This window comes from Rhea americana, unplaced genomic scaffold (genome assembly GCF_003343005.1).
Source record: "Rhea americana isolate MKP2758 unplaced genomic scaffold, rheAme1 scaffold_70, whole genome shotgun sequence".
Classification (NCBI taxonomy): domain Eukaryota; kingdom Metazoa; phylum Chordata; class Aves; order Rheiformes; family Rheidae; genus Rhea; species Rhea americana.
In genome coordinates this window covers 2,211,197-2,225,343 of record NW_028186868.1, presented here as the reverse complement: position 1 = coordinate 2,225,343, position 14,147 = coordinate 2,211,197, and the positions used below count along the sequence as shown (strand labels likewise).

General features: G+C 40.9%; 1 protein-coding gene across 2 annotated transcripts in view; it reads right to left on the bottom strand.

Moving 5' to 3' along the window:
• Nucleotides 1–14,147, bottom strand: part of F13A1 (coagulation factor XIII A chain) — a 66,100-nt gene that overhangs the window by 34,934 nt on the left and 17,019 nt on the right. For both annotated transcript variants that reach the window (XM_085321659.1, XM_085321658.1), the window contains exons 4-5: nt 7,401–7,652; nt 402–520 (exon numbers count right to left, since the gene is read on the bottom strand). In XM_085321659.1, the coding sequence (XP_085177785.1) occupies nt 402–520; nt 7,401–7,652 (371 nt within the window). The remainder of the gene's footprint in view (nt 1–401; nt 521–7,400; nt 7,653–14,147) is intronic.

Genomic DNA, 14,147 nt, shown 5'->3' with positions numbered 1-14,147 from the left:
AAAAAGAAGAGTCAAAAAGGAAAACAACCTATTGCTGAGGAAAAAAAAAAAACTCTCCCCTTTCACAAAATAGGTTTGATCCTGAAGAAGCAATAATATGGCAGTAGATATGCTTCTGCAGTGTGGAAACATCAGCCAGTGATCATAACTTTCAACAAGCAGCCTTTTAGTATCTCAAATGAGCCCCTAAAACAAGATCTTTAAATGTTAGATATTATGAAATTACTTTTCTGGATTAGATATATACCCACCTTATAAAATTTTAAAATTATGCCCCTTGTGWTTCTCAAGTAGACACCAATAATGCACTCCAGAGCCCACAGTCTCGACCACAGTCTGATGTCAATTAAATTTACTGGCTGTCCTACTAGGACCAGCCAGTGAAATTCTAAATAGCTCACCTGACCATAACTCCAGCTTCTTAATTTTATATCGTTGATGTCTCCATGGAAAATCACACCAACATCATTCAGGACATATTCTTCCCTTTCCTTCTCATCATCCAGAAATACGGCATCCTCTGTGTCAGTTTACCCAAAACAAACATTAACACAGCCGCTTAGTTTTTATATAGGACAGATTAAAAAAACTTAGCATATCATACAGTTACCTTTAATGAAAAGTGCCCCTCATCCAGGAGACAAAGTATTTTTTGATTCAACACAGTACAAATACAGAGACATAATGACCCCAGTTAGAAATACGATACAYGGCTTAAAGGCACGCAAGATGCAAAAATGCTGACAAGTCCTGACTATTTTATCAGGATCTGTAAGGCATGATTAAAATGTCACATCTTATCAGGGATTTTATGATTATTGTGTACCACTGATTTAAAAGTTGAAGCACTATGACGCAATTCTGCATCYGTACAAGCAGATCAAAGAACAATTTCAAGACTATTAATGCTGATGGAAAACAACTCAAGACAAGAGATTTAAAGAAAAATCTGCAGTGCATTATAAAATRGAATATAGTTTTTATAAGGTATTAACAAGGGTTTGACTGCTTTTCATAGATGTAAATTATTGAATATACTGCCCTTCCTCCAYATAGCTTTACTGTCTAGCTAATATAAGGTGATATTTGATGTCCAAGTGAAAACAGGAATAAAGAGATTATCAAAATATATGCAAAGAATGTATCCTATATTTGTCTTGTATCAGTTAAGGTGTTCACAAGTAAGCATGAAGCAGATTGTGATTTTGTGACACTAAAATAGTTGGGGATTTCTTTCCTGTGCCATTACTAATATTCTGAGACTAAGAGATACAGCTTAACGTGTAATAATTTGTGAGTTAATTACTTTGGGGAAATCAGTAGTGTGGCAGCAGACAGCAAATTACAAAGTGAAGCAATAATCTATGATAGCATGATACAGGTAAGTATGAAACTACCACTCACCATTACCGTAGTGGTTTTCTTCAGCACCCCCTACAAATCACTAGAGGGTCATTTCCCTTTTAAAAGCCTATTGATTTGCTTTGTTTTGTTTAAATGCAAATCAGATTTGTGCTTCCTTGTAAACCTCATCTTTAAAAAAAGATTCTTTGTGCGKCAGGAGAACTGCAGTTTGGATGGAAATAAGGATAAAATCTGCACCCTCTGAAAAATCAGTGACCAAACTCACACTGATTTCAGCTAAGTTAGGGTTTTTCTAGCCTATACACCAGACTATGCCAGAAATTTTATTTTCTCTGAAGATATATTAATATCAATATACCTATACATACRGTAGGGATTATGCATCGATGTATAATACGCAGCCTTTACAGTGGAGTGCAAGGGGATGATATGGAGGAAGTGAGAGGCTTACATTGCATTTAAGATCARGACTTTCCCTTGTACTTTTGCTAGTGTTGCTGTGTGGTCTAAACCAATTTTTTCCGTTAGCGTGACTGATTTGCTGACTCGAATATGCCAAGTTTTCTCCTCTCCTCCTTTTTTCTCCCAGTGCTCCTGGGACAGCCATATTCAACTTTATGTAATCCATTTGCTAATGGGCTGCTACTTCAGTGCTTTCTGGTTCTCTTTCTCCCTTCCCCATAGGTCAGCAGCCAGGCAGATACCACGGCAGAGCCTGGTTCCTGCAAGTAGACGGAGTAAGGCAGGCAGGGAAAACTGACATCTCTATTTTCCTGACATTTTGGGAAAAAAATTGTTTGTTTGTTTATTTTCATCTTCAGAAAGTTTTGTGTAGTTCCAACTACCGGGAAAGTGCTTAGGCAGGGACACAAGACTACATCAGCATCAGAGCAAATGTATAAGCAGCAGGTTTTATTTGCTTTTTGCTAAGGAGTGCGRGTTTGGGACCAACTATTGCATTCTACAGAGCGGTGGTATTCACTGCTTCTAACAGCTGGGTCATAAAGAGGTTTATAAATCTATTACTACCTATGACCTTGTCGGCCTGCATCCAGTCTCAAAGTGGAGGATAATGGGTTTATCAGAGGCTACCAGGTGACAGAGAGAAGTGATAAAACCCAAGAGTGAATCAAAAGTGGCAGTAATTTATGCCAGCAGGGCATAATCCYATACTTAGGTTAACAGTGGCTTTTCTGAGGTCTGAAGTTCCATCTCTGAACAAATTCTGCATAACACTTGGCCAAAAATGTTGCAGCTTTTACAGATCATGTAGGTTCTGTTTGGTAAGGATGGATATCCACAATCTGATGCTTGAGCAATTATGAATATTTACTTACTGAGTTTTGGATTTTRTTAAAGCACATCTCTTCCAGTAGGTACAGAGAGTACTTTCAAAGGAAGAGAACTAACATCTCCTGTATGGTTATGCATTCAGTGGAGTGTGTGCACATGCTTTCTTGACAACTGTTGTTCTCTTTCAGGGATTAAAAATATCAATATTGATCTGGTTGATATCAATTGAGATGTTAATGCTATTTCAAGACCACRTGATGATCTTTGCTAAATCAGACGAAAATTGATCAAGTTCTCTGTCAATTATTTTTAAATATTTGGTTTTTTTTGATAACACAAAAAGGGCCTCAGTGTTTCACAAAGAAGCCAGCTGCTTTGATTTTTGACAGCTTTCACTACCCCTGAGACTGTTTGGAAGAAAATGCAAGGTGTTTGTGACTACTTTGATGCTAAGCAYGCTGTACGTAGTACAACTCCTAATTATTTTGTGCAAGCATCTGACAAACAGAAGAATTCCATGGAAATATGCTGGGTTGGTTTGTTCTTTTCCTCTAGCAGTATAAGGTTTTTTACTCACTTGTTTTATCCTGGGAGATTACTAAGACACTAGCAATGCTACAAATTAGCCTCTATGTTTCTCTGTTTGAAGATGGGTAAGGTAAAAATAAATTTCATTAGAAGAGAGTACTGCAGGCAAGGAAACCCACTGCAGGCAGGCTCCTTGTAAAAGAAGTAAGATGTGCAGAGAAGCTCCTTCCCTCTGGGGAAGTGAGCATGGAACAGGAAGAGCATAAGGGTTCTTGCTGTGTATGGGGTGAACTGAAGAACCCCCTTCCCCAGCACAGTCACTATCTAGAGCTGGAAACATTTCCTTGTGCACACAGTGACTGCTGAGTGTGGCACCACCAATGGATGGGAAAGTGGAGGTGGCAGGCTTATCCAGCACACCTAGGCTCTCCTGACTCTGCTCCCTGGACTTTGCTGGAGCAAGAGAGCTTCCAGCACTCTCGGTGGGAGGGTGCAGTGCTGTGGCAAACATGGAGCTGCAGTGGTTAAGTAGAGATATCTACAAAATCCACTCCACTCAGGATCAAGCTCAGCACGCTTCTCTGCAACTGTTAGCACTATCTATATTAATCTAGCAAGGATATGAGGCTCCGTGTGAATGTTACCTGCATTAAATCTATGACATAAAGACCTAAATTTAAGCTTTTGCTACAAATGCCAGAAAACGTTATTGGGCCAAAATTGGATTCCTGATATCTCATAGGAGTAGGCCAAAGTCAACCCCATGCTAATAATCATCAAACCAGATTAGCACATTTGAAGGACGTAAGCAAGAGAAATGTGCAGGTAGGTCTATAAAGCAATATATTTAATGGCTTAAATATAATGCACTTCACAGAAGGCTTGGGTGAATGAAATTCATGCCTTCTCAGCCCATGGAGTCTGCAACTTATCAGATACAACATGCAGCTCCACCTGTGAGAAAACCACAAAAGGCAATACAAGGTCTTGTCCTGATAGACACAGTGCATTCCCAAGCAGAAAGCTACTGAGGCACAGCACCTCTTTGGAAAAAGCTCACAGTATTCAGATCAAAGGAGACATCCTCTTCTTTCATGTGGTCTTACACCACTGAAAGTTCAGTTAAATTTCAAGAACTTATCCTCAAACACATGCAGTTTATATCTTCTCTTTCAGAACTGAAGAGGGCTCTGCATGCCCAAAAGCACATCTTTTTTTCCCCACTATATCAGATGGCTGAAGAAAGGATGCTTACACACTTTATCTTGCACATTAACAAATGCAGATTTCACTGGAATATCTGAAATCTCAATCCACTAGCATACTGAATTCTGCTGTACCCAAATGGGAAGGGCAGATGCATATCTCTTTGCAGGATCAGGTCCTGCAGCTGAATCTGTAAAGTCTTCCAGGTGATGAACCTTAAATGTAGCTAAGGGGGTTAAATKAAATAAAAAAGAAATCCAATGAATTTGGAAACAAACTACAGAAACCAGTCAATTTAACCTGACCAGTAAATTATGCAGACTTYTATCAAACAGCAGGAAAAAAAATGCATATGTGACTGGGAAAATATGTCAGAACAGAACTACTGTATGAAAAGGAGTAATAAGAAAGGGCACAAATGCCTCTGTCTTAAAGAAAAGCTCGTGCAGACACATTGATGTTTCTCTAAAATGATGAGTTGAAAAGATGCAGAATACACTGACAGAGCCAGTACTCCGCTCACTGCTATAACAATCCCCATTCATTCCTGGCATCAGTCTTCTCTCTTTTTAATGAGGCATTTCACTCAGACRTTTCTGCTTAGCTATTAACCCAGCAAACAAGTCCAGGAGATTTTCAAACTATTCYTTTCTGTGCACTTTAATTGCCTGAATTTTTATACTCTTTTGCCATTCCACTGAACACTTTTCCAGCCAGAGGATAAGTTGTGAAGAAACACTGCCCTTGGTTTTCTAACACAAAAGGGAAAGGCAGATATAGGAAATAATTAGTCCAAACTACCTAGGAGTAAAAGCAGGGGCAAGAAGTAAATCCAAATGAAACTATGTCGTGGGAWGCGCAGATAATGAAAATTGTGGTAGTCAGCAAGGGACAGGATTAGAAATCATTGAGACACATCTGAACACACAAGCTGGATACAAAACCAGAATCATCTAGGGGTGACCCAGAATGGCCTCCCCTAGGCTTGGGGCTACACAGTGGATCTTTGCTTCCCACAGACTCTCTTTTGCTTTCTTGTCACAGAGTCTTTCTGGCAGCCTTGCTGATGGCTGCTGCTGAAGCAAGTGCAGCATACCTTGCACCCTGCTGGTTTGCTCCCAAATTGTGACTTTAACTTTGTTCACTTTTGGCTGTATTCAACACAGGTACAAAGGAGGGAGTGCATATGAGAGCAAGGCACTCATGTGCTGTGGGCAGCTGTATATCAGTACAGAAAACAGTATTAGTGGAGGAAGGAGATGGGAAGTAGAGACTGATTTTCCCCTTTCCATCTTCTGGCTATTCCCTTGAATCAATCCTTTCAGTTCCATGGTGGAGAAGCCAACCCCCCCTATAACCACTTCCCTACAACCCCATATCTTTACTCCAGATCAGATTATGGTTGCATGCAGCCCTGTTTGTTTGTACACTAGTTATGAGGCAACTTGAGTCAACTGAGTTCTTTCACTGGGACTTCCCTCAGTGTAYGCCTCTGCAAAGCCACTGTGTTGGCTAACAAACTGCCTGTTAGATATCCAGGACTAAAAATAAGGGATGCAATAACATGAAGGAGCTGGAAAAAAGAAAACTGTTGAATAGTTTTGTTCTGCTCAACAGTAGGTCACATGCAGTCACTTTCCTGTGGTCATGACTCCTTTCTTCCTATTTCTCACCATTTCCTTCTCCCAGAACAAACTCTCGGCTTATTTTTCTAAGGTGCTTTCTGAAGGATCTCATAATGCTTTAGAGCTCTGGACCTGCTCTTCCCTTCTGTTCCCACTTAACTAACTCTGCTTTACTCAGCATTAACATATATCTTCTTAAATAATGCATAAGCTAATCATTGCTTATATTCCCTGGGACCAGGGGCAAGTAATGAAGTCAGCACAAATCATTCTATGTACTGACAGGAGTATAGCAGAATAATGGACTCTATTAATAATGCTAAATTTACTGATCACATGGTAAGATGGCTCTTGTTTGGTATGGGATTATTTTATACAAATATTCTGGGGAAAACACTGTAGCTCCCATGAAGGAAGGGTGACAGGAAGATATTAAAGATTGTTGGTGACCTAAATATATAGCAATGTATATGCCAGGCTTGGAGTCTTACAAGTACCAGAGACCGAGACGTAGTGCTACAGCCTGCATCAGAAGGTTGGTGAGCTGAACCTTACCAGTCATCCTTGTCTTCTTAAAGCTATATGTTGAATTCATTGGGTAGAATGCATTTCTGTCAGCATAGGCCTGATTTTACTTGGGATCCAGGGAGATTAAAAATAACCTTTTTTTAACCCATTGGATTATAAAAAGGTACATTTGCAAAATGTTCTGTTCCTTGCAGAAGATGGGAGAGCTGGTAATTAGTCAGTCCTAAAGAGAAAGTCTCACAGACAAAGTACTGCAAATCATGCTGCACTAAATTGACTGTATCTAACTCGTGCAGAAGCAGCAGCTTCCATTGAATTCCTGCAGGCATTTAGGCTGCAGCTGTTTGATCCTAAAGTGTGGCAATCAGTGATGTAACTCAATAGAAAATCTGTCAGTATGGGACACTGCCACATCCTGCCCCGCACTGAATCCTAGAAAAAAATACATGCCTATATTGATTTGTCAGTTTAAGTAAGGCACACATAGGCAGGCAGAAGGCTCAAACTGTTGCCTGTTAAAGTTAGAGCAAAGCTTTGGGGTATTTTTACAATGAGAAATGGAGCAGTGCCACACTGTCTAACTGGCAAACACAAACTCGGATCTACAAAACCACTGAGTGCAACTATAGCATAGGCCTGCAGAATGGAGCCCCACTCACAGGACTATTCCCAAGCCTATAAAACTTGCCTCCTGTCAGATTTAGGTAGACATAATTATATCATTTCCAGAAACAAATTGTCTCTCTTCCAATCACATCAGTACCGGCTCTGCTTCTTGGACTACCCCGTGCCTCCCAAAACCCTGTGAGCCTGGCAGCAGAAATTGTGAACCTTTGACTCTCATAAGCTACTTACGCTGGCACCAGGGATTGAAGAGTATATAAGTATCAGTTTCTGAGTTTCTACGTGTTCTGAAGATACCAAAGGGAGTCCACACAGCAACATACAGGCGAAACTTTCCAACAATGCAACTGGCAGAGGACATGATAGACAGGCGAATGGAGTTGTTCTCCTTGTGGGTAATCTTGGCTCCCCACTCTCCAGGTTTCAGCTCATCACCTACCAGAACTGGGATGTAAGTGCCTTTGTTTTGCTGTGGATAGCGGCCTGGAAAAAGAAAGGGATAATTCCATGAGTAGATTCACCTTAACTGTCTCCTTATTTCCTGTTAGCCCTCTGTTCCTTTGTCTGTTTTCAACTGAGGCAGCAAGTTCTAGTGGGCAGAGACCAGCTCCCTTAGAGTTTCACATACTGCCTGGTTACTTCGCAATACTGCTCACAAATATTGCTCACAAATATCTCTTAGCGGGCGGCCTGTGCAGACAGCCCACATCCACCTTGCTCCAGTAAGCTTTAAAGCTCAGGCACTGCTAGGATTGTAGCTATGGCAGTGCGAGTGTGAGCTGTCCTTGGCTTTCCTTGGCTCAGACCTGTTCATCCATCAAGCTGCACTCCAATTCTCTCTTTATCTTTGGGTATAGCTACACTGTTGGTAAGTGTGACTAAGAGCCCCTTCTCAAGTTCAGATTCATCAACCACCCTCTTTGTTAGCATGCAAGCACCTGCTGAGGCATGGACGTTGGCTGAGGGCTTTGGAGCTCTCTAGCGGAGGAGAGTAATGCTCTTCTTGTTGTGCTATTGAGTTGACAAGCAGAGACCAAGCTCTCCTTCACACTAGTCTGCACAGATGGAGCTGAGAAAATACAAGTAAGCCTGCCAGCAGATACCCAAAGCTTAGTTCTTCCCAAACACCTCACAGACTGAGTTGGAATCAACTCGAGACACCTGGAGTATAAACGAGCGCATCTGGRCTAGATGGCCAAACTCTTTGTAAGCAATGCATCATAAAGTACGACATTAACAAAGTACCAAACATGATATTCTATCTCACAGTAACAYAAGCCACACTCTACAAAAGTTTACTTTTCTCTGCCAACTGTAAAAAGCATCTAAATGGATATGCTATATGTAAACATGTATACTGCCAGGATTTATAGTTATGTGAAAACTATTCCACCCTTTCAGCCTGAGGTAGGGCCAAATTCTGTCTGGAACCCAAGCAGTAGTGTAGACAAAACATACACTTGTGAGAAGGCTGAGTTCCTTGCATCATTCTTAAACTTACTCTTCATTTTGTATTTTAGGCTGAAAGTCAGACCCTTTCATCCTCAGAGAGGGAAATGAAAAGCATAGAGGCAGACAGAGAGATAGACCTCTATATTTTTCATTTCTGCTATTTAAGAACTTCAAAATTAAATGTGCAAGGTCATGCATTTTCCTACTTGCCTATTTTTATACAGCTGATGCAGAGATAATTCCAGATTTGAACATTTTGGGAAAGGACAGCTCTAGTTTTGAATCTRAAGGTTGTAAACTGCCATGACCTCTGTGTTTCTATGAAACCTGGGACTACTGCGCTTCATCCAGCAGATTATCCAGTGCACATAAATAGTCCATTGTGCTCTGAAGGCCAGGGATGCTGTAACTCATGAAATCTATTCAGATTAGTGAGGCATGCAACAGCAGGAAAAGACCTACAGAAGAAAAAAGGACTAGAAAGAGGGAGCAAAATCAAYAGGAAACACTAGAAGATAAAGCACTGGACACTTCAAAAATAAGCCATTGAAGAAAAGATAGTCTACAGAGAAGAGCCTATAGAGGTAACAGAGACAAGAGTCTCGTGTCTGCTAACAATTGGGATCTGAGCACTGAACATAGTCTTACACTTTGTAGTGAAACTGGGTATGACCCAGCTTGCCTCTACAGTTAATATTTTGTTTCTGCTTTTGGTATAATTGTTTTTCTTTAGGAAAAAAAAAAGTCAACACAAACAAAGTAGTAGAACAAACAGAACAAACCAAGTAATTGAACCAATACCCTTGAAAACTGTTGACAAGTGCTACTTTTTAAAATAGCCTCCTTACCTCTCTCAGAAAGAGGTGAGGGAGGGAGAGATTAGTATCTTAATACAGTTCTGATTCTATTATCATCATTGGAAGCGACACATTAGCATAGGAGACCATCAGAGATGGCAGGAGCTATACTTTGAAGAGGGACCCTGCACCAGTATGCAAAACCTTGCAAACAGACCTTGCAAACAGAAGCACCTGCACTGGTAACAGGAAGGCTGCAGAATCACTCCCCAGTAAAACTGCTTATAGGAACTAAATAGAATTTCAAAGAGACCATGGGGTCTTTGTAAAGCATCTTTATTAAAACACCCTCACCTGCACTTCTCAGCTGGCTCAGCAAAGAATCACACATACGGTAGTCTCGCCTTTCTTAGGCCCCAGCATGCAAAACCTCATTTGCCTTTCCAAACAATGAARGTCCCTCTTGCATGCAAGGCTACAGGACACCTAATCTATCAGTCACATGATAAAGGAGTGCCTGGAGCTGTCACTGAGAATATACAAAGACCTCTTGACTGAGAGCCCTTGCAGGCCCTCCACAGCTGCCCTCATGCAGAAAGAGAGAGGCCACAGCACTACCCTGCCTACCCAGGAAGTGAAGATGCTGCAGTGTGATGGGAAGCATGCTGCAACAATCTCATATCCAAAGCAAGAAGCTTGGCAGATCTGCAGATTTGATCAACCATGACAGTAGCCCACAAGTCAGCCTTTGGTGATTAGATGTTTTCCAAAGTACTTCAGCTGTGCTGAGGTGAGTAACTCCTCAGCTGTGAATAAGGAAGCTTAATAAACAGATGACTCTGGGATATTGCTTCAGTRTGGATTTAGAAGGGCTATCAGAGAATGGCTATACCAAAAATCAGAATAATTTGCAGATGCTATAAAGAGTAAATACAAGTCAATACTATTGGCTCCTAACAGGCAAAGAGGGTTCTGGCTGCTCTGCCAGCCTTTCACTAACAGTCCCGTAAATCCTGAGCCCAAAGGGAAGGCTGGGAAAACAGGCAGAGTCCTCAAGAACACAGGGAGTAATTTCCAACATTTTATCTGAAGAGAGGACAGGTTTCCTAATCTTCTAAAATGAAAGCAGAAATACAAATGAAGGAGCAAGGAAATAGTTACTTCTGACAGAAGCTTGTAGAGCTGATTTATAATCACACATCTGACACCTGACAGCACCAGCCACACTAGTCTCATATACACACAGCTGTTGTCTTGATACTAGAGCACTACAAAGCTGAGTAACTCTGGCATTACATACTAAGGTTGCTGGCAAAAGAATCCTTATGTAGGTTCAGTACTAAGTTATCAACATTGTAGGATAGTTCTTTCAAGATGGCTTGGCCATTTGCCTTATTAATTTCATTTATACCTTGAGCACATATTTGTGGCTGCAGTGGAAAAGGAGGACCAATTTTGGCTCATAGTTGGTATCTCTAGTGTCAGCCCTTTCTCCAAAGGGATTATGTGTAGTGCAGACTGATTTTCTGGGTGAGATTCTCTAAGGAAGAAGATTCAATACTATCTGAAGACTCACTATCAAAATCTGTGAATGTCTGGCAGAGCACTTTCTACAGGCTCTCTGGTGCTACTCCAACCTGCCAAAAGAGGCAAGAGGGTGTATTTGGGTGCATGCGAAGACCAGGAGTCATATAGTAAAGGTGAACTCTTTCTTTGCTGATAAGAGGGCTCTTCTGCCAGCATTATCAATTGGCTCAGGATCCTTGGTCTGATTTGTTCCAGTAGTTGGCAGCCTGAACCACGGTCTGCAGCCAGTTCTCTGTGGTTGCCTCACTCCTTGAAGCTCAGGTGTGTTTTGGGTGTGGGAGGTCTTGGCCCTCCATCTTGGGTAAGATTATACATGAGGACATTTCACAAGAAATTTCTCTGTGAAAGAAAATGTTGTCGCATGCTACCATGCTGTTGGGATGTCCCTGTCCAACTCTGCAAAGTACCTGCTACTGCTGCTCTTTCCAAGTTACTAATAGGAGACCAGACCTTACTCAAATGACACTCTTCCTCTTCCCTACTTAGTCATCTTCAAGCTGATGTCTCCATTTAGTTTAGTTTTTCCCTTGTTCCTTAGCAGACATACACATTGCTGTATATGCAAGTGTGTATTAAATATTATTCAGTCATTGCTGAATTAACTGCTGTGCTACTACTACAGGCAGTAGAGGGAACCATGAGTGTTTTTGGATAGGTCCTACATAAGCCAGTAGCTGTTTTACTTTTCCCTTTTGCAGGGAAAAAGGGGAAATTTGCTAGAGCAGAGATAAGATGTAGTTAACTTCAGAGCACATTTTCTTCCTGACGGAAGTAGGAAACTTCAAAAGAGAGGCAGATGAACAAAGCTTTTTCTCAGTACTCTCATTAGGAAACTTCATTAGATGATTGTTTTTTTTAAAGGAGTCTAGTCTAATCTGGGTCCCTTTGGGATGTGCATTAGTTAGAGTTAAGTTAATAACTTTTCTGATGGGTTCTCTCTTCTTCTTCTTCTTCTTCTTCTTTTTTTTTTTAACCTAGATAGACTCTTTCATACACAGGGTAAAGAATTCATTTCCAGGTCAGCCCTAGAAATATAATAGCTGTGACAAGTTGATAAATAAGTTGTAGGCAGAGGCCACAGTACAGTAGCACTGTGCCATAGAGGTACAGTAGCAGTGTAGCAGAGGTAAGTCTTATTGTAGCAAACATCCTGGGGATGAGTATTAGTATACTGGAACTATGCCTTATTAATGACTATGAATAACTTCATCAAACATCTGGAAAGGAAGGAAAAGGAAGGGAAGGAAACTGTAATAAAATCCCAAACAATCAAAGCAAACAAGAAAGAAACAAAGTTTTGTAAAAAAATAGTAGCATCTTTAAGCCACTGCTTTAATTTATCATCTGGTTCCTTCCCGCTTTCAAATTTCTTTGCCCTCAGAAGTGCTGTATACAAACATGGAAGTGTCCGAAACACAAATGTCTTCAAATGACTTTTGCTCATGGCTCCAGTTAGGAATCCTTAACATCTGTCCACACTGTCTAGGGCGTGAATGTTACTAGTACTTTACAGTTGTAAAACACACATTGGCATCACACATTTTAGCTGTTAAAAACATGAAAAGATACAACTAGATTTTAAATGCCACTTGATGCTGCTGCAGAAATGAAAAAGGAGAGCAGATTGAAGACTCCTTTGCATAAAATACTGAATTCWTGGAACATCTCATGACATTCGCCTCTCTCAGCTTTTCTAGGTCCTGACTGGGTATTCCAGAGGGGCAGAAAATACACACTAACACTGTCATTCAGAAAGTGAAGAGTTTTGTTGTTCTTTGCTAACGCTTGCCATATACCTCTTTTCTCTCTCTGTGATCAACTTCTAAGAAATGTGTTCTGCTGCTAATAAATTATTCTTTCTTCCAGATGAGATCTTCTTTGGAAAATGGAAGCACTAGGGATTGAGTATGGCCTCCATGTTTAGACCGTCACATGTTTCTGCGTCTTTGTTCGATTTCTGGTTTATTGTTAAACAGAGAAATACTGATTTAATAAACTCAGGCTATGTTGACAGGCCTTGCTCTTGTAAATACTAGGAAGGCTCTTAAGATATCAAGATGCCATCAGCAACTTTCTCCAAGGTGAGAACAACATCCCATCAACATCCCTATCCTGTCTCAACWTCCCATCTGGGAGCTGGGGGAAAACCTCACATCCTTGCCACTTCATTAGCTAGCCACCTATCCCCATCCCAATGCAGCTGAGGAGTGAGGGTGACAGCAGGGGGTAGCAATACTTCCCACAAAGGCTGCCTCACCAAAGGAGCAACACCCCAGACCCACTGGAATAACTCAGAGTCCCAGCACTGCCTTTAAAACAGGGGAAGGCCATGGGCACTGTAGGATGGCATAAAGAACCCCAGTGATTCTGAGGTCCTGAATCAGACCCCTGTTTCTTTATTTCTACTCAAATGGCCCTACTGACTTTAGCTAGTCCTCTTAATAAGCCATATGGGACCAGATCCAACATCCTCCTAATTTTAGCTGCTTTCATATGTATGCATAGGTGTAATTTCATAGCTATTCCTTTGGACCATTCCTGGAAAGATCATAAAAAAAGGAGGAGTAACTTTTTGCTCTCATCTCAGGCCAGAAGCGTATGATTTATAGAGCCCTGAGCATTATATATGGGTGGGTATGTGGGTACACATGCATGCACATGTGTGGAGAGGTGATAGTAGCCTAAAGGATGGGGATGTATGATCATTCCAGAAGCATACCAATGAGTAAAAGGTTTATAATAATATTTAGAGCTAGACCAATATATATGGATTTATTAGACTATTTAAGGAAAGTATCAATAAACAATAATTTACAAGGGCGTGTGAAAATATATCATTAGAGTAAGGATGCACCATATAAATGCATCAGTTGCTTTAGGATTTACAGCCATATACAGGAAGCTACTGTTAAAAACATGATGAAAGGCTACATAAGCCCATCTAATCATGCATCCTCTTTTCTAGAAAAATCCTTGCTAGAAGAGCAGTGATTGGGCAAACTTTGTGGCACTCATGCCAACTGTCTGCCAGCTGTGAGAAACACACTTGGACAGGCTCACCACAGAGCCCCAGCTAATAAAAAGCCATGAGCAGCATAAATATCCCCTTCATCAAGAGGCTGAAGGAAATCTTGCCCCACAT